At 35.7% G+C, this 20,791-nt stretch overlaps 4 protein-coding genes across 7 annotated transcripts; 2 read left to right on the top strand and 2 right to left on the bottom strand.

Annotated features, from left to right (window-relative positions):
• Positions 1-913: 913 nt before the first annotated feature.
• Positions 914-2,189, bottom strand: LOC130747861 (peroxisomal membrane protein 11B). Its single transcript, XM_057600911.1, has 2 exons — positions 1,853-2,189; positions 914-1,705 (listed from the first exon to the last, which is right to left on the bottom strand). Exons 1-2 carry the CDS (start codon positions 2,044-2,046, stop codon positions 1,201-1,203), a joined length of 699 nt encoding a protein of 232 aa, XP_057456894.1. The 5' UTR covers positions 2,047-2,189; the 3' UTR covers positions 914-1,200.
• An 836-nt stretch (positions 2,190-3,025) lies between these two features.
• Positions 3,026-9,651, bottom strand: LOC130747860 (altered inheritance rate of mitochondria protein 25). Of its 2 annotated transcripts, none has more exons than XM_057600910.1 (11): positions 9,117-9,651; positions 8,339-8,425; positions 8,162-8,203; positions 8,003-8,047; positions 7,829-7,894; positions 6,924-6,980; positions 6,770-6,831; positions 5,142-5,262; positions 3,931-4,008; positions 3,733-3,839; positions 3,026-3,531 (listed from the first exon to the last, which is right to left on the bottom strand). In XM_057600910.1, the coding sequence occupies exons 1-11, from the start codon at positions 9,432-9,434 to the stop codon at positions 3,501-3,503; spliced, it is 1,014 nt and encodes a 337-aa protein (XP_057456893.1). In that variant the 5' UTR covers positions 9,435-9,651; the 3' UTR covers positions 3,026-3,500. The 2 variants fall into 2 exon arrangements, 1 of the variants encoding a protein (XP_057456893.1); XR_009022530.1 differs by lacking the exon at positions 3,026-3,531 and adding an exon at positions 4,739-4,827 and having other exon boundaries at positions 3,780-3,839.
• A 1,732-nt stretch (positions 9,652-11,383) lies between these two features.
• On the top strand, positions 11,384-14,414 carry LOC130747858 (uncharacterized). Of its 3 annotated transcripts, XR_009022529.1 has the most exons (9): positions 11,384-11,547; positions 11,653-11,781; positions 12,149-12,188; positions 12,741-12,816; positions 12,913-13,113; positions 13,287-13,493; positions 13,574-13,973; positions 14,071-14,132; positions 14,226-14,414. XR_009022529.1 is itself a non-coding variant. In XM_057600908.1 (7 exons), the coding sequence occupies exons 1-7, from the start codon at positions 11,505-11,507 to the stop codon at positions 13,910-13,912; spliced, it is 1,035 nt and encodes a 344-aa protein (XP_057456891.1). In that variant the 5' UTR covers positions 11,384-11,504; the 3' UTR covers positions 13,913-14,213. The 3 variants fall into 3 exon arrangements, 1 of the variants encoding a protein (XP_057456891.1); XR_009022528.1 differs by lacking the exon at positions 14,226-14,414 and having other exon boundaries at positions 14,071-14,213; XM_057600908.1 differs by lacking the exon at positions 14,226-14,414 and having other exon boundaries at positions 13,574-14,213.
• A 2,138-nt stretch (positions 14,415-16,552) lies between these two features.
• On the top strand, positions 16,553-17,775 carry LOC130747859 (small ribosomal subunit protein S13, mitochondrial-like). Its single transcript, XM_057600909.1, has 3 exons — positions 16,553-16,709; positions 16,781-17,014; positions 17,376-17,775. The coding sequence occupies exons 1-3, from the start codon at positions 16,650-16,652 to the stop codon at positions 17,526-17,528; spliced, it is 447 nt and encodes a 148-aa protein (XP_057456892.1). The 5' UTR covers positions 16,553-16,649; the 3' UTR covers positions 17,529-17,775.
• Positions 17,776-20,791: the final 3,016 nt, after the last annotated feature.

The raw sequence follows: 20,791 nt of genomic DNA, 5'->3' as shown, positions 1-20,791 counted from the left end.
AAATAAATATTATATGTAGTTTTATAAGATGTGAAGTTAGTGTGTCATAAAGAGAGTTTGAAAATTGATGTTTTGATTTGGTATGGAATGATTTTTGGTTGATTCAATTGAATATGTGTAATCACTAATTTGTAAAGAAAGTTTATTGCATATATTTTTACCATTCTTCTGAAAATGATATTGTTTGGTTTTCCTTGCCTATACGGGTGGTGTGTGGCCTTGATTAACCAAGTTTGTAAGGAGGTGCTACGTTGATACGGTCTGAATATACCGGTAGAAGATACTTCAACACTCAAGTTAGTGAAAGAGTAAAGAGAAAATATCTTGATTAAAGAATTTAGAATATTGCACAATGTATATGAACGACTACACATGTATTCATAGGTTCAGAACCTTTAATAGATATCTCTCCAAGTCTTTGAAAAGCCTTTTAGAATGTCGAGAACAAACATAGTGGCTTTGCTTACTTGTTATTAACGAGCCGCCGTGCGATCGATCGGTTTAAACCATAATTAAATTCTTTTTTAACCGTAAAAAACATCTAATGCATAAAAATTGCCACAAATTGAAGGTTGAAAACCAACTTTGCATATTTCATTAATGTTTAGGCTAAAAGCTATAATAAAAAAATTGTAATGATTAAATTTAATTTACCCTTATTAACAGGGACTAAAAATATATTTAAAAACTCGTTAAAAACATATTTAACCTGATTGCAAATTCGAAATTAGCAAGTTAGAATTAGATTACTGTGCTTATTTAGTGTGTATCCAAAAACTCATTCAAGAAGTTACTATAGTAGTTTTTTGGGGGGAAAAGTGATTCTAGGTGATTTATAAACCTTGTTAGTAATTAGTGTGTAGTTTCGTTTGCATATGTTTTGTCCATCAATTGTATTCAAATAAGTGATCTGTGGTCTAAAAAACAATGGCATCTTATGTATAACCTTATAATTGATTTTGAAGATTAGACTCATGAGAGGAAACAGAAACAACTTCAGAGTTTATACTTATAAACAAAACAACTTAACATTCATTCAGGTGTGAAACATTACAGTGTGTTTCAAAATGCAGTCCGGCCGCAATGTAAAGAGTTTAAAAATCTCCGCAACAGCATCATGACCACAATTGCAGCCGTTTCAATCCGCATTAATCTGCAATTTCCGCCCACATTCACAATTTAAAACTCTTCGAATTTGCCTTATGATGGCCAGTTTCTATACCAACCAGCCCAAGCAGAAACCAAGCCACTAATACCAAGAGAAACAGTGTGGCAGCAAAATGGGTTAGGCTCAATCTCTGCCAATGCTATGATCAAATCCGCAACATTTGCAGCCACAGCCATTAGCCTCATTATCCTATCACCTCTAATCTTCTGAATCCTTTTCTCATTCTCTTTCTCTTCTTCTGATGATGATGACTTTTCCTTGGACCCTTCTTTCAGCTTTCTCTCTGCCTTCAACCCTTCTTGCAACAAAATGAAATCAGCTATGATGAAGAAAACATACCCCACAGCCTCACCAAAGGCTGATATGTAGCTCATCTTCTTCGCCAAGTTTGCATCTATGGTTCCAATCCTTGACAGCCAAAGAAAATGGTCAAAGAAAAAGTAAACCATTTCCCCTGCATTAGAAAGCACTGCTAGAAGCCTTAGAGTGTTGTTGGAACCTGGATTTCTCCTAAGAGCATTGAATCCTGTCAGGAACCTGCTCAGGATGGAACCAGAAAAAACAAGTAAAGAGTAAATACAGGTGGAAGAAAATGCGATAAATAATATTGAATTTCTAAAACAACTGAAAGTTTTGCAAAATAAATGAAAAGCTAAAACAATAGAAGTTTTGGAAAATAGAAACCTGCCAGTTCTGAAGGCTTTTCTGCTGAGACCTGAGGCAACTTCCCATTGCTTGAACCTCTTGGACATGTCAGGGTTTGTGGCTTCCACATGCCAGTTGACAAGCTTAGAGACATACTGGAAGGTCTTGACAAGCTTGTCAATACCATCTCTCTTTGCTAGGAAGATGACCAGTTTGTCCACTGTATCAGTCATGATGCTTGGAGTAGGAATGTGGCTGTGGTTGTGTTCATGAAGTAAGAGAATGAGGCATGAGCTAGCTCATTGTCTTTTGTTCTAACCAGACAATGTTGTAGAAAATGTTAAATTTGAGTCACAGAAGCTGGTTTTTGGATAAGAGAAGTTTGTGGTTAGACTTTGTTTTACTTTCATATACGATCATCCATTCATATTTTTTTGGCTTTGAATAAAAATAATATAAAAATGTTAAACTTATTCTACATCAATTACATAAGTAATAATGAAATAATAATTAGTCCGTGATAGAGCACCTATATGTTGCTGATTGTTTTAAATGTAAAATCAATAAGCAGTCAATTAATTGAAATCAAAGAGTTATTTTTTTTAGCTGCAAAAAATTACTTATCAACTATTACTACTATTTTTTTTATGTCAGTAACTATTATTTATTCATTTTGGACTTTTATTGGTTGTTTGGTTTCGGCCTTCAGGGTCGTGTCATCACTCTCTTGTTTATTTGGGGCAGAATCACGTTTCCTGGTCACTACTTACCAACTTCACAACAGTGACTGAAATAGCCTCAAAATATTAACATAAACAAAGAACGAGAGACGGAGAAAAAGGTTATTGCAGTGTGCTTCATCGGTAGCTTTAGTGCAGAAGCAACAAGACTATCGTAGCTTATGCCTTAGTCTTATGAAGCTTCGACAAACAAGGAGAAATTCTCAAATTTATGAGTACTTTAAATACTCTGCAACTTCCACGATTATCAAAAATAAATGAGAAAAACTTCTAACAGAAGCTATCGGTAGTAGCTCTTGTAGTAGCAGTGGTTTTGAAATACTTTTAACATGAATCCAAATATGTTATAAGATAACGAGAGGATTGATGGCCCTATCTCGGTGGTTCATTCATAATGGGAAAAGCTTTGTTCCCAATGCCCGGGTAGGGTTGCTATAGAGATCCTCATGCAAAAAGGAAGAATGACAATGACTTACAAATGCATTAATTGACTTTCAATTGATTATATAACATTTTGAGCTTTTGATCATCAATTGCGCCACCAAAATCTGGCGTGTGGAATGAGCTCTCTCTTGTAGCATTTGATTTGAGGTCTATCTTGTACAAGTTCTTCCTTGCGCAACTCAATTACTTGCTAGAAAACTTGTTTTGCAAGAAAAGTGTACCCTCAATCAATCAGTTTTTGTCTCATTATCCCGTCACATTGGTTACAATATTGAAAATTATAACAACCACTATACTAACATTGACACCAGTTGAATACCAGAATTAAAATTGTGATTTTGTCATAGGAAGAAATGGACCCTGTATCAGCTACCATGAGTATGTGATAGAGTCAACCATGGTGTCAGCTTAGAACACCAATTTCCAAAACTACCTGGTAAAGAATGGCTTCAGAGATTACGCAGCTCATAGATAACCAGATGATGCTCTCTGTCAAATCAAGTTTACTCAGTGACGGCCATAAATGGCAATCCCCTGACATACCAAAGAAATAAAAAGAAAAAAGATCAATACCAATTCCAACTTCTTAGTACTGGCCAATCAGAAAAAGAAAATGAGACTATAAAAGGCGATAAAGAAAGTGCATGTAAGTCCTACTGCTAGGTCAAAAGGTGAACCTTTTCTCAGAACTTTATTCACATAAAACACCAACTTAAAACCAACCAAATAGCTTACCAGCCTCCATGTCTTGAGAAGTAGTCATTATCCAGTGATATAGCAAGTGCTACTGCTACAGCTCTCTCGGCAAGGGTTAGTGGGCGACTGACTTCCAGGTCCTGAATCTGCAAAAAAGAAAGGAAAAAAACATTGTATAAATTAGCTAAAAAATAGGAGAGAGTGAACTTTATAAAGGCAGGGGAGAGGGGACTCTACCGCAGAAGCAAGGCCAATCTTGGAGCTGGGATCAGAGCTCCCAAATCGAATCACATACTGACCAGCATCAGTCAAAATCTGCACATTTCAGTAAAATTATAAGTTGTACATTAAGTTTGAAGTTCAATAGACAAGATAAAATGTTTGAAAAACTGAACTTGAAAATTTTCAGTTCAATTCAGCTAAACGACCCCGCAATAACGATTAGAAAATTTTATGTACCATAGGAGGTATAAAGTTTACTCTAGCACTTGGGAAATAAGAAAAAACAAGCAAGTATATCTGGTACACAGCCAATAGAGGCTGCTCTTTTAGTTAATAAGGAGGGAAAGGGAATATGGGAGAAAACTAATTAAAAAAGCAAAATCTAAACTAAACCCTTACAGTTTTGAAACTCCCTATATATAGGAAAGACCCTATGTCAAAGCAAATCCTAAACCATGGATAGTATATCTAACCAGAGCATTCCAGGACAGTTTGAATGAGATGATCTGGAAAGGCAAAACTAAATTAAGCATGGCTGTTGCGCATTTTTACTGTGGCATTAATGTCCACCCTCTCTTAAACAATGTTACCTGAACCTCGAAACCTAGTGAAAAAAACTGATTAGGTCAGTCTCCCAGAAGACATTTACGTAATAAAGTTCTTCAATTCTCATGCTACTGAGACAAGTAAATATGATCAGTTAACTGATTCCAACTCTGCTTTCTTCTGCTTTCGCTCTTTCCTTTCCCAGCTATCTCTTTTCCCACTAGTAATTCGAGACAAATTTATTTTTGGTAAGAAAAGGTTTAGAAGGGGGGATCACCTCATTCCAAAGTCAAGTCCCTTTTGTGCACGCAGCTCAATCATATAAGTCAACCCTTACTGGCAAACCAAAATTTATCTCTGTAATTTCTAGCTTATCCACACACAAAAAAAAAATTGTCACTTACCTAGAGCAAAGAGAAATATAGATAACTTGGCCAATTTGATTGATCACTATAAATATCCAGTAAATAAATTTGGACCAAGTTTGTAGAACAAAACCAATCGAAATACCTATTATATGCAAAGAGTATTATGAAAAGGAAATTTTACAAAGAATGTTTAAAAATGACTGTCCATGACCAAAGAGAATAAGAGCAATGGACGATAAGCAAGCACTTTAATCTATGATAAAAACAACTCATTTTACTAAAAAAAACAAAAGATAAATGTCAAAAACCAACCTCAAAGCCAAAACCCCGCCAATCACGATCTATTTGACCAAGAACCTCACCATTAATATCTTTCAAGGTGAATGTCCAATTCCACAAGCCAGGATTCTCAACCACCGCAAATTGCTTATTCCTGTAAATCTTATTCTTTTAGACTTGCATTTCATACAAAAGGCAAACTTAATGAAGCTTCTGAGAAAAGAAAAAAAAAGAGAATTTAAGAGAATAATAATAAAAAAAGCCAGGAGCACTTATGCATGCATGTTCGAATAACTATTTATATACAGCATCATATCTATTCATGAGCACAACCACACATTAATAGAACTGCAGAATGAATTGAACCTGTCAAGGAGAGACTCAGATCACGCGATAAAAAAATTAACTATTTGATGATCTCTGTGTGGAGCCAAATATGAAGAGTTGTTCTATCTTTACTTTATGGATACAATAAATGGTTAAAGAAAGGGAAAATTAAAAAAACTTCGAGAAAATGGCAAAAAAATAAGGATGCTAGAATGGAACTCTTAAGGATGCCCCTGCTTGAATAGATGATACAGGACACTCAATATCCTGAATTCCTGATTATGCAAAAGCATCCACACAGCCCTTGAAAAACTATTTCCTAGTTCATAAGCATGCATCCCCACAGTAAGACAGAACGATAGGCTACACTGCTAACTGTGTTGAAGAACTGATGTTTAATTATTAGATTGGACATTTATACATCATGCATGGCTAACCATAAATTGCCTCATTGGCAGCTTCTCTAACACAATCAGGAATTTAGTGGTCAGAGCATAATGGCAGGCTTCAACTTTCAACAGTAGATTTCTACCATCGCATATCTTCTGTGACAGAATAATATTCTAGCTTCCTCATATAGATGGACTACTTTTTTATTTTCAATCTTTGACGTGCAACAGGTTTGAAGGGCTCTCCTGAGTTGACTATTTTTGTTTTATAATTTTCATTATTTAAACCAGTATCCTATTATGCACTCTTCGCTAGTAAAGAAATCATCTTTGCCTATATAATAAAAAGGTGCAGAACACCTGCCCAATTATTTGCAAAGATAGTAGCAGAAAATTGAAATGTTCATTGACTTTCATGGAAAAAATAGATTATAGACAGATAACAGTTTTAGTATCGGCACCAAGAACATCAACTTCTCTATAAAAAAATTGGAATATAAATGTCAAACTGAATACTGTTAAATAACTAGTATTACTTCCCATATACCATTAAATCACTTCTGGTAGCTTTTTTAGTTTTGCAGCAATTTCAAATTGGATCTAATACATAAATGATACAAAATGAGCATAAAAGCCACCATTGATGGTAAAAGGGTTTAGAGATTGAAATGAATAATAGATTAAATTTCTATTTCACACAAAACATCAACTCTCCCACCCCCAGCCCTTTTCTAGTATATGTCAATGATTCCACTATTTAGGAAATAATATAAGAATTCAGCTTCTAGAGAATTGAATAACACAATATGTTGCCTTGAACACAACTTAAATTGTTCCCAAGAAAATGCTTAGATCTAGAAGGAAACAAAGGGATGTGAAGGAAGTCATAATTTTTGCTATTAATCACAGTAACTACAAATCACAAATATAGGATCTTGATATTACCCTAGGTACAAATCATAGATTCTCCTCCAGAGATGCCACCGCCTGTGAACTACTCCAATTTCCTAAAGGGAGGATTTGACACAATTAACAATAAAATTGCAAAAAAACTTGATAATGGAACAACCATATGCGGGGGTGAACAAAAATGGCATACCTTACCATCAATTTCCGCATAAATTGAGCTTGTTATCCACCAAAAGGGTCTGCGAACCTGAAAAAGACTGTCTCGTTTAAGTAAAAAAAAAAGTACCATAGGCCCCCTCCCACATTTCATTCAATTGTACCCATCCATTTTCTCGGCTCTCGACCCCTCCCCATCAGTTCCTATCTCTCCTCCCCCTCTCTCTCATTTTTGTTTCATTTCTTTCCAGATCCCAAACTTATCTTGAGATTTTTTGTGAACTTTAAAGCCCCAACCATTGCTTTCTCCCTTCAAAGATAAGTTTGTGCTGATTTTTTTGTTAGGACCAGTGCTCTAAAGCATCCACTCCAAAAATGTTGCATATTAGAGCTTTTTTTAAGGTATAGCCATTATCTGTTAGATGACGTTGTCCCTAGGGGAGAGGCCACCTTAGGAGGAGAGGGCAATTAACAAAATGGAGCCCCCTGAGAATATGATTCTATCATGTGTGACCTGTATTGTAGTTAATTTTAGTTTTCACACATTTTATCTCTTGATATGTCATAATCATGTTCTTACTTCTTTGAACTACATAATGTTAGAATGTTATTTCTTGAAATGGTTATTTGCAAATTTCATGACCTTTAGTTTAAGTACATCTTTCATCGAAATTTCATGAGACTGTCATTTCTATAAAATTATGAAGTATTTTATTTTAATAAATATTTCATTGTTATTGAGCTTTCCAGGCTAGGGGTATTAATCTGAGTCAGTCACAGCTTGAGATTTTAGGTCGTCACAGAACCTACCCATTGAAAAGCATAACCTCAACGCAAGCTAAAGGAGAAATAAATCGTCTACTTATGTCACTCGCGTGAATGGTGATAAGATTTTAATGTGCATAAAAAGTAGTGAATATAAAAACATATTTTCCTTACTCTAAAGAGTTCATTCCCCATAGCATCAGTTATGTATGCAACAAAAGGCCTCCGTAGACGAAGCAACTGAAACAAGAAAGGATGAAATGGAATGAAATAAAATAAATTTATTTCCCAGAGGATGCTTGAAACACAATGTAGAAGAAGTGAAAGTTATATGATTGAATTCAATACCTGTCTGGTAATGACGTTGCTCTGTTCACGCATAAACCCTACAGGCTGCATAGTGACAAGTAGCAAACAATGTCACCATCGATATAGGAACTATGTCAAGAAAGTACATGCAGGCGGTATTAAAGAGTAGTGAAAAAGTAGATAAAATGCATCACTAACCGACTGGGGGTAGCATGCATCAACAATGGCATAACGATTTTCCTTCAACCGAACCAAAAAAAGTCAGAGTTAGACATAAATTCATGAGCGATAGTAAATGAAAAACACTATTAACGAAGTTGCTCTGGTGACAAATATAGCTAAAGGAACAAGCCATCAAAGAATAGAGAGAATAACCTGCTCAAAGCCAAGTACAAGATTTGCCCATTCGATATCTCTGGTAATTAGCAAGTTGGACCTGGCAAGCAGAGGTGCTACCATGGCCTAATAAGATCAAGAAAGCGCAAGTGTTACATCTCCATGTTAAATTTGACAAAAAAGGACTCAAGGCATGTTTGCATAAACTTCTTCACAAGTACTAACAAGAAAAGAAAAGTTAAATGATATTGTAATGACTGAGATTTAAATAACAGCTTCCTGCAAGAGTTGAAATCAGCTTCTACACCTCAACTGTTTTCACAAAATCCCTCATCTGACTTCTCCATAAACACCTATAAACTTATGAGGGGTTTTCCCTACTTAGGGACAAAATTCGAAATCATTTCAAAATCTCCTATAAGCTAAAAGCTAATCCCTCCTTTCATTGCACGGTTTAGTGAAGAAAATAAGTCCAAATTTTTTTAAGACAATTGGATGGTATGTTCAGAGGGGAAATAACTAGAAATATAGTTTAGTGCTTTTCTGTTAAGCTAGAAACTAGAAAGTGTAGTTCCTGAAGATCTCTCTCTTGTCTCAAACTCTATCCAATTGCACCCTTATTTGTAATTGTAAGCTACATGATTGGAGCACCACCATAATACAGTTCAACTCTACTAGCCTAAAAGTAGCAGAATATTTGTTTTACTTGGACTTGACTAGAAATGACTACAATAGATTAACAGTAAACAATAACACATTTCCTTTATATCAAAGATAAACATAGCAGCATGCCAAAAAGCTAAGAACAAGAATTCACCTCTTGTGGAGAATGTGGTTCTAAGAAGCCAGTGACAGATTGACTAACAGGAGGTTGCTTCACAACCCCATGTTTACCTCTCCTCCTGGTAACACCATCACCATCACCATCATCATTTTGACCTCTCCTCCCTCTAGGGTTTCTCATTTTGAAATCAGCAACCCAAAGCTTCACGAGGAAGTCCCTAGTCAATTGATAATCCACTTTGCTTCCGAATCGCCGAGACACAATCGGAAAATCACGAACCCTAGAGACATCGTGGGGACTGGTAAACTTGATCTTCGATAGGAAACGCAAACCCTCCTTCAATCGATTCATCTTTTCGGGATTTAGAACAGAAATAACTAGTCACCTAGAGTAAAAATTGCAGCTCGATGATGAATCAACGACGATAACCAAAGAACGTCGATTCAGAATGCTACGAGAGGGTTGGTGTCGACGACGATTCCTCCCCCTGACATGATCGGCGACGGGTTTGAGCATGAAATTGCAAACGAATCATTACTTCATTACTCTAGTAAAAAGTGTAAGGAATGAGTACAAACATTGAATTGTTTTTTCCTAACTTAATAATAATAATAATAATAAAAAATGAAATAATAGAGAAATATTATATTTGATTGCGTTTCAAAAAGCGTGTGTGTCACTGGAGACTCGTATTGAAAAGATTTGTGTCGTTACCGTAAGATTAAAATGAGTTAGTTTTTCCAACAAACGCATGAGTGAAAACTAAACGTACTAAATAAATTTGTGTCGTTATGTGCGACTAGAGTGTTACATTCAATTTATTTATCCAAATTACTCTCGGGAATATTTAGGTACGTGTGAAAAATATATTCATTACACATGCCTTTTGCACTCAAATATAATTGTGATTGGTTTGTTTCTAAGTTCTAACTAGCAACTAGTATAATTGTAGTTTAAGGAAGTTGACAATTTGTTCTTTAAAACCTCACATATAGGTTGATAACGGGTAAGAGAGTGCATCCTGAGAAGTATTGAACATTAATATCTTTCCTAGTGTTAGGCCATCAACAAATGTGAATAGTTTGCAAAGCTTTTGGACAAACTATATTACAACCCACAAAATGCTCCAAACCTTAGTGGTGCGCGGTGCTACTGTGGGTGAAAGCTCATCTAACTAAATTTTGCAAATGTTCTCAATGTTTGCATGCCTTAACTTTGTAGCATATGACCACGACAAACTACTTTAGTACTCAATATAGTCTTTGGAAATCCCAAATGATGCTAGTGGAATAGGTGATTTTTCACATCATTTAGGACTTCGAGTTTATTCGCAATCACCTTTACTGCCCCTACGAACTTCCTTATTTCAATCAAATATATTATGATATTTGTGAGTTTTCATTTAAATATCAATATTGGATAAAATCAATCACGTTGATTTTTTTTTTTTACATCAGAAAGATAGTATATTAATATATAAAAAATGTAAATTTATAAACTATCAAGTAATAATATACCATTACGTGTGACAAATTTGTAATTTTCTTACATGAGTATATTAATTAAATTTTAAATTATTGTAAAGAATGATATACATGTTGAGTCTAATCTCACAAACAATCAATAAAATATAAAAGTTCAAGGTGGATCCGACCACTCACCCTCGAGCTCCGCCATGAACCAATTCGGGTTTCAATTTTCACCATTATGTTCCCCCTCCACTATGATTCTTCTCCTTGCCCCATCGATTGAATTAAAGTGTGATTTGTAGGGCATGATCTCACAAACCCACCTCATAAAACAATAAAAATTGAGGGTGTAGCCCAACCACTCACCCTAGGCAAACATTTTTAATTAACCAAATTGAAAGAAAGAGCAACCTAATTCAAATTCTTCCCTACACAAAATTAAACTGGAACCACTTTCTCATTTGTTCAACACAACACCGCCAAAGGTGAAATAAGGCCTGATCAAGCAATGACAACAATGTCCTTATGACTATGAGTGTGGTTGGAGTTGTGGGCTAATGACAAAGAGGAGCACAATGTTGTAGTTGCGATGATGATTTGCACAAAGATTGTCGATTTAGACGATGATTACGGTAAAATAGGGTTGAGTAACCGAGAGTGGTTTTATAAAGAAGATTATGGCCTATGGATATTTTCACCATTATTTTTTCCCATGTATGGGTTCACAATGCCTAACCACATATCATGTGACAATTATTTATTATTTATTTTTAATTTTTTTTTTGTGAAAAAAGAAGTAGAACTGTAGAACAAATTCAGGGTAAAGTTAAAGTTCCACGCAATAGAATTGTCCAAACTCCAAAGCCTTCACGTCTGAAACCCTAGCTACAAATTTCGTAATCCTTGTCAATTCCCATTCACTCACCATCTTCTCCATTCTCATCTCATAGCCATGGACGCTCAGAGAGCTTTGCTTGACGAACTCATGGGATCAGGTACCTTCTTCACTCCGCGATTCTCAATTGTTACTGGATTTTGTTTCTTCAATTCACGAAATCGACTACTTCGAATTTGATTTGTTTTTTTGTGGTTAAATTCAGCTCGTAACTTGACGGAGGAAGAGAGGAAGGGTTTCAAGGAAGTCTCCTGGGACGACAAGGAAGTGTGTGGATTCTACATGGTTCGGTTTTGCCCTCATGATCTCTTCGTCAACACCCGAAGTGATTTGGGTGCGTTTCGTTCTGATTGCAATTGCTTTATGGGAATGCCTGCTTCAATTGATCTATTCCATAACAATTTTTGAAATCACTGTGTTGATCATTGATCAATTCTACTATACTGTGTTGCTTCCTATATTAGATTGTTAACTTCTGGGAATAGAATAATGTAGAGAACCAATGACTTGATTTTAAAGCATTTTGAATGAGGGTTTGATGAATTCATAGGAAATTTTCAGGGGGAAGGTCCTATAATATATTTGCTGAATTTCCTCTGCAACCACATGGAATTTTGATATTTTTACTGTGATAACTGTGACTGGACATTTCCTTGTTTTATATTGTTTAAATCTAATGTGCGTTAACTTACTTGACGCAGGACCTTGCCCGAGAATACATGACCAGAAATTGAAAGAAAGGTGAACAAATAAATTTATTCATGTGAAATTTAGGTTTTGTTGATGACAGCATGGAATTCTGATGGTCGTCTGCTTTAGTCTTATTTAATCTTTTTGCACCTATTCTAAGTAAATTAATGAGAAAACTATTACGTTTCTGATTTTTAGGCACGTCTGCGTGAAGATGTAATTTTGTTTTGTTTAGACAAAGGCTTTTATTGAAAAAAGTCCTTAGTAGTCTTCTAATACGTGATTGAGCTAGAATAGTGTTGTGTTGCACTTAGATTTCACCGTAAAGTAGGTCCTAGCATTTATTGTTGTTAACCCTTCTAAAGTTTAATGACCATATTCAATATAAATTATATGTTTCCCGGTGCTATGGTCATTTGTTACCTAAGTTGCTTCTGCGCACATATTTTCTATTCTGTACAGATTTTACTTTGTCAATTATTTACATGCGATTGCAAGATATATCAATAAATGAAAACACAAATTTCAGTACATTTTTTTTCCATGTTACAATTGTTTAGATGAGTTATGATTTAATGGGCTTTACTGTGTTGGTGACATCAGTTTTGAAAAATCCCCAAGACATGATGCATTTGTACCCAAATTTGAGGCTGAACTTGCTCAGTTTTGTGAGAAATTGGTAGGTCACCCACCTATTGCTATTCCCCCTCAACACTCAAAGGAGTTTACTGTTGTTTGATAAATCATTCTTTATATTTTCTATTAATAATCATAGGTGATGGACTTGGATAGAAAAGTAAGACGTGGGCGAGAACGTCTTTCTCAAGAGGTGGAGCCACCACCACCACCACCTCTGACAGCTGAAAAATCTGAACAGCTATCTGTGCTGGAGGAGAAAATAAAGAACCTTCTGGAACAAGTTGAATCTCTTGGTGAAGCTGGGAAAGTTGATGAAGCTGAAGCTCTAATGAGAAAGGTAGTGAAAATGATGCTAACCCTATCTTCTCTTGAATATACTACTGATGATTTATTAAGTTTCTGTGGACCCAGTCACAAAAATGAACTAATTAAGATTTATCTTTGAGAGATTTGGAAAACCTTCAGTCTGATTCACATGATTTTTTTTTTGGGCGGGGGTTTCTCTTGCAGGTGGATACACTTAATACTGAGAAGACAGCCTTGACACAACCTCAAAATGAGAAGTTAATGCAAGCGCAGGAGAAGAAAATGGCACTTTGTGAGATCTGTGGTTCCTTTCTTGTGGCAAATGATGCTGCAGAGAGGACTCAGTCTCATGTCACAGGAAAGCAGCATGTTGGTTATGGCATGGTTCGCGACTTCATAAGTGAGTTTCAGGTGAGTTTTGTTTTCCTGAACTATTTTGCGAATGAAAATTTATAAAATCTTTCTTGTTATAAGTTAGCATTGTATTTCAGACTGCTAAGGAGAAAGCTATTGAAGAAGAGAGATTAGCTCGGGAAAGAGAGGCAGAAGAGCGAAGAAAACGGAAGGAGCAGGAGTATGAGAGAAAGAGACGAGGTGATTCAAGTGATAGGGAGAAGCATCGTGATAAGGATCGAGATAGGGAGCGGGATAGGTATAGAGATAGAGACTCAGACCGTGAAAGGTCTCGGGAGCGTGATGTTAGAGGTTATCGAGATGGTGGAAGGGGGGTGGACTCTAGATTGGGAAATAGAAGAAATGGAGGCAGGGACAGGTACCGTGATCGGAGCAGGTCTCGCTCCCCAGTTAAGAACAGCTACAGAAGGTCTTGAAATCCAGTCTGCTCATATAGTGGAATTTCATGATAGATATCAGAATTTGAATTTAAAAGAGGTAGACCTTAATATCCCAAGACTTACATAAATATGTGCTTTTGGAGTCTTGTGTTTTCTCCTCATCAAGGGTGAATTTACTTTTTTTCCCATCCCAGAGCTTTGTTGAGACTGTACAATCTCCCCTTGGTCAATATTATTTATGGAGAAATGGGTTGAGGTAGGTATTTCACTGTTGTAACTTTTCATACAATTTGTTTTGCACCATGATTTAAGATATTTATGATGATCATTTCTGAAACATTTTGCGTAGTCTTTCTTTACTTGCATTTTCTGGGAAATCATTTGATTGATTAAAGATGTCAGACACAAAATTACATGAATGATTATCATGGCCGCTGAGGGGATGGTTTTCTCTTATTTTGAGGTAACATGTGAATCTCATACCCTGAGACGAATAGACTGATATTTATTCATCATAGAAATGCTTGCTTTGTTTGCCCTTCTTTTGTGTTTCATCCCTTCTGTTTCTCAAGCTGATACAAACCAGCACAGGTTTAAAAAGGCTGCTTTTCTGACATTCATTTGACATTGAACTACATTCCAAAGGCACCAGTTTAGAAGATATAGGTAAACATACTTAATCTGTTCACAAATCAATTGCATAATATTACAACATATTTGGTGTATGACATTCAATATGGTAATACTGAATGCAAATTCAATTCTTTATTTTCTACCTCCTGATAATCTTTTAGATATGGGTTTCCATCGGGGAAATAATAAGTGAATGTAGTCCACTCATAGTAAGTAAGGAATTACTGTGACCAATTGGGAGCTGGTCTAGAATGTTAATTACAGGATGGTGAAGTTCATCATCCATAAAAGTAATTCTTGATTTACAGAGTGCTGTTTGAATTGAAAATTCGTAGGACTGGCAAATACAGGTATTTTGCTGTCTTTGTCAGGTGATTTATATACATTTGCATGAAAAACTACCATTGAACTGGGACTCTGGATGCCTCCATTTGTGAACAAACATCCTTCCCGTTGTCTCGGTGGTTGGAGGTAGTTTACTCTCAAATCTGTTTAAGAGTGTTTAATTTGGTGTTCAGGAACAAATGTCCCTGTGATCTTTGATGGCTAGAGTGTTTCTTGACGTGGAATTTGCAGGAATAGACTCCTATGCGGCAAATGAAAATTAAGCCCATTTTTTTTATATCAGGATAGAGTACGTCTTTTTATATTATTCAACTGGTAGTTGATAAACAGAGGGGGCATACACTGAAACATTTACTTCAAATTTGTAAGAGTTCAAGTAATTAAATAAAATGAGCAGTTTTGGAGTGATGACCCAGCTTTACTTGATATCTTTTTCTTACTTGTTACTATCAAGAATCTTCGCTCGTATTTAAGCAGTGTTTTGTTTAGGTACAAAGTGAATCCCGTGAAATGGCTTAATACTTAATAGTGCATAAATGCGCTTATCGAATCAAGAATATTCATGTTAGTATTTTTTAGCACATTATTTTTTTTTTCAAAGTTTTATAGTGGGTAAAATATATGTTCGTTTTTGTTAATGAAGTAATGGGTCAAATTGGTTGCAGGATCTACTTGGTCTATTGAACACATGAACTTCATTTCCATATGTTGAAGGGTGTATTTAGAAAAATGTGTTATGACTGTTTTAGCTTTATTTGAAACTGATTTTATCCAAAACAAAAAAAAGGTTCTTTGTTGAAGTTTTGTTTTAAAAAATGCGTCGTATCTCCATTTTCACTTTTTTTGTTGTTGAAAATGTTAAGATATCCTAATGGCCGTCCAACACACTTACATCATGTGGGATCATAATTCCAAAGGAGTGATATTGTAATGCAGAAACTAAGACAATTAACAACAAAGTATTCCATCCAACAACAAAAAAATTAAGTAAAAACTCTAATAGTCATATAATAATTCCAAATACTCCAAAATTCAACCATGAAGCCAACTAATCTTTGGAACGAAACACATTTATTATTTTAAGCAACGCTTCAACTTTTTACAACTCATCCGACTTTGCCTAATTGTAATTTGTGTCGCATTCGGGAAGGCAATAATGATAACGGTTTCCACAACATCAATTAAAGTTAGACAACGTCAAAGAGAACTTAGAGAGAAAAAATGACTCTACAGACCTGTACATCCAACTAAACAAATGTAAAAATACACACGGATGGAGAGGAAGATGGCATAGATGGTGGCAGATGCAGCAATGTAGTACCTCTTGTTCTTCGCTTCAATATAAATTTTCTATTGCCTATCAAAAAAAAATGAAGGCAAAGACAACAAAGAGCGGCAATGGAAGTTGTGGAAGTGGGACTGAGCAGAAATGATAGCGGTAGAAAACATAAGCGATGGAGGCAAATGTAGAGTTAGCGATGACAGAAGATGGTGGACATTAAAGACAATAAGTCAACAACGAATAAATGGAAAAAAACAAACTCTCACAAAGGAGAGAAATGACAAAATCCACATCCCCTTAGGAAAAATAAAACTCTAGGGTGTTAAGACATAATTCAAACTAATGTTTATTTTCTGATGTGATGTGGTGAAAATCTATTGGACTTAAGTGTAAAAATAATTTATTAATTTTTATTTCATTTAAAAATTGAATTAAGTTTGGCAGTCTCAATTTAAAGGAGAAACAAAACGCCATGGAGAAAGTGTGAAATCAGAATACCTAACTGCAACAAACATGTTTGGTTCGACCGGAATCGTTTCCAATATCGCTCTCCGCCTCCGTGAAAACCTATCGGTGAGTTTTTCCGATCACGATTTGGCTTCAATTTCAATCGAACCTTCCCTAACCGATTTGTTGTTGTGCAGTTTCGTGGTGTGGCGGTGCGGAATATCAACATTGGTGGCGGTCTTGGAGGAGAGATTCCAGATAACAAGCGTCTCGAGTACGCTCTTCAGCACATTCACGGGATTGGTCGATCCAAAGCTCATCACATTGTGTGTGAGCTTGGTGTTGATAACAAGTATGTCAAGGATCTCAGCAAACGAGAACTCTTTTCCCTTCGTGAATTGCTTGCCAAGTACTTGATTGGAAATGATTTGGTGAGTTCTCTACTACTTTCTTTCACTTGTTACTTCATTCTGCACCTTCCATGTGCTTGGATTCGTGTTAGCAGAATTGATTCCGGACAAAATCGATTATACTAAAATTGCGGATGGTAATGTTATGAAACGAAGAAGCAAGTATTTGTTGTGGCAACTAGAATTGATTTTGCTTTACTGCTACATCCAAATATCATTTTAGCTGGTTAGAATTGGTTTTAACCGAGTAGAATTGACGCTATAGATATGATTGTGGTTTCCAAACATGCTTTTACTCAGCATTGATTTTGTTTGTAGAATCAATTATAAAAGGATTTCAAAACATGCACTAATTGTTATCTTTTGAGTTGCTATGTTTCAGAAAAAGTTAGTTCAGAGAGATGTGGTTAGGTTGGTGGGCATTCAGTGTTACAGAGGGATTAGGCACGCCGACGCCTTACCCTGTCGAGGGCAGCGAACTCATACGAATGCTAGAACCAGGAAGGCTATGCGTACTTATTCAGGGACAAGATAAGTGATGTGCTGCTCAACTAACTCTTGAGATTGATGCTTAGTTTGAGCCTAATCGAATAAGTTTTGTTTAACACTAGTTATTTTGATGATTGAGAGCCATTGCAGCATTGAGTTTCACATTTTCAATTGCCTGTTGTTCGTTTATCTTTGCTTTGCAACAATTAACAATACTGGTTTTTGTTTTTGTTTTTGTCTCGTCCAGTTGGTCTTATTTTTCTTGTTGACAAGTTTCTTGTCGTTGCTGATTAGTATTAGCTATCGGGGTTTTTAAATACAATATTTATTACTGAATACTGATGTTACTGATGTGATTCTGGTAGAACTTGCTCAGAAAGAGCAGAAACAATGTGAGACAGTCTTCCTCTCTTCTTAACCCAAATTTAAGAGTCTTTCCCTCTACCCAGAAATACCTATCTAGAATAAAGATATTCTGCTAAGTTACATGACCTCTAGGTTTTGATTCCCTGCTGCCCCTCTATTTCAATTAACATAAATGCTCTTAATTTGGGATTTTCAGCAGATTCTGCTTACTTAATGCTTTGTGGATTATGAATCAGTTTGGAGTGGAATTTGAGTTACTACCAGGATTTAATGGCCAAGTTCTCCGGTTTTAGGTTGCTTATTTGACAGACTCTGTTTCACTTAGCTTAGAAGCTTGAACTGGTGATTTCCAAATATTCCAGTTATTTGAGTGCAATTCTATTTTTCGTGTGTTCTCCCCATTTGTTGGTACCCCAAAGCTCAATTATTTTGCAGTCTTTTAGCTTCAATTGTGTGAAATGCACTGAGCTCATGGCAATTGAATGTTTTAGACTTCTAGTAAACAAAGACTGCTGATGTTGAATGATATGTGAACAATATACCAAGCTACTATATTATGAAATGTGGCATAAGATGGTGTTGTTTTTATCAAGCTGGCACAAAAACAACTTATAAGCTTTCTGCAATTTTGAATAATTGGCTCTGGTTTCTATACATTCTTGAGCTTTAAGGTTGCATCCAATTTCTACAAGACAATAAATCACCTAGAGTAAACTAGAGTAAGGGCCTATCATTGACATCTGAAAGGATACTATTATTATGTAGAAATTATTTTGAAAAATCTTGCCTGTACGAAGTAATATTATACAACAAATGAGAAAAAATAATGATTAGTGCCTAATTTGTAATGATTGCATGGTATATCACATTCATTATACAAGCAGCCAACCGGATATTAGATTGTGATAGGCTACTATTTAGATTAAGCCATTGCTTTTGCCACCCCAAAAAACTCTCCCTTCACCATAAATAGCTAGCTTCTGGAAAAGGGGGTGTGGGGATAGTTTCCCACGGTGGCAGATGCAACACCCTTTAGATTATGATGGAGGGTAGCAGAGAAAAGAGAGGCCCAAACAAGAACAAGAAGTTTTACCAAAGTGAGGCTGGGGAAGTGTAACCACATGAATCAATTTCTGTCAGATAGTTATGGCATGATCATTTCTGTTTGCACAGATTTTCGAAGTAGTCACTCACATTATGTCTGCTGCTACCTTTTACTCTATGCTGTTGGTGTGCCGATTTGGAATGTTAATCAACTTATGTTTTCTGGTCTCTATTTTTAAAGGAAGAAAATGGGTTCTGCAACATAAAGTTTGACTACTGTAAAAAAGTAGTGTGTTTTTAGAAATGAAATAAATATAAATACTATAGAATGCTACCTTTGGTATGGGAAATGATTTTATTTTAATGTTTTACTATTTCATGGAATAAATATTCTCATGCTTGTTTGGAGAAATTTCAAGGTAGATCCTGCCTATCACACCCACTATTGTATGTTAAGGGGCAAAACCAAATCTCCCTTGTCTTTGGGTGTGGGAGATTGAACTGCCATATACTAATATCATATGTTAAGAAACACCACCATCAAAGTCTAGCATTAAAATTCGTCTATATGTTGTTTGGGTGTCTTCTGTGATTGGTCCAGCTGGAAAATGGTTTGTTCACATCATATGATGAGAAAAGAAGAGGAAAATATGAAGAAGAAAATAAGTGTAAATGAGATGGAAGATAAAGAGGGGTGTGAGTTTATCAAAGTTACCTTGGAAAGCATTTCCGTGGTTGATACAAGGCAATTCGAGAGTTGATTGAAAAATTAATGGTAAAGTGTATTTACTTGGAAAAAAAGAGAAGTAAAACCACATTCCCTGGTTCCATCAGTTTTCTTAAATTGGAAAGAGGGAAATGTGTTTTCTTTAGTTCAATCGGTTGATATCCAAACATACTCTCAAGATTTATAAAACACCGAAAAAATAATTGGATTGCTGAAATGATTGACTGTCCAGTTTATTATAGCTCATCACGAATATATTCACCAGATCCATATGCCAACAAATTTGCAGGCATTGTCGTTTAAGGCTCTCTCTCTCTTACACACACAAACATAGACATTAATCAGACAAAACAATTTACCTGTCCAAAGGTGCTAGGGGAAAACATGTCATCTATAAGTAATATATAACTGGATCTTTTTTGTACCAGTAAAAATAAGGAACAACCTTCGCAGGAAAGTATAGGTTGGGGAGGCACGGTAGTTTTCAAAAATGGAGGATGGTGGTGGTGGAGTAATGAGGGTTCATATTCATGGGAAATATTGAGAGGACCATTTTATAGAGGCGACCATGAAGGTGATCGCTGCTTGGCCAGAAAAAAGGAGGAATTTGAATTTGAGTTTTATATATCTTGAAGCTACGTCAACTTACATTTTAGTTGGCACTAGCCACTAAGGATGCCATATCATTCAATTTGTTAGCACAAATGGAGATGGATCAACATCGAGGAACCGCGAGGTGTGGGTGATGGTTGTTCACCCTGTTTTTAAATCATGAGGTTGGAGAATGTAGCATATTTTGTGCTCAACCATTAACCGTTTAGTGCGAGCACTCACGACGAGGAGATTAGTCATTCTTTCCAGCGTTGAAAACGTTGATCTCAACCAAAAATATTAATATTAAGGACTAACATGATTAACATTTATATATGTCAAACGCTTATTTGCTATTTTAGTTAGTGTGTGTTTAGTCTGCATTAAAAGTGATTTTAATTTGCATCTCACTTTCTCAATAAAAAATGTGAAAAAATCTTCAAAGGTCTACTCACGTTCCGTTCAACTTAACGTAAAAGCAAACAAGCACTGAATAGTGAATATGAGAACAAATATAACCACAACTTAGAGATGTGATTGGTCATTCACTCCGTTTTTATTACATTTGGAAAATTAACAAA

The sequence above is a fragment of the Lotus japonicus genome, chromosome 3 (assembly GCF_012489685.1).
Source record: "Lotus japonicus ecotype B-129 chromosome 3, LjGifu_v1.2".
Taxonomy (NCBI): Eukaryota; Viridiplantae; Streptophyta; class Magnoliopsida; order Fabales; family Fabaceae; genus Lotus; species Lotus japonicus.
Note: the sequence above shows the minus strand (reverse complement) of the source record. Positions and strands in the feature narration are given on the sequence as shown.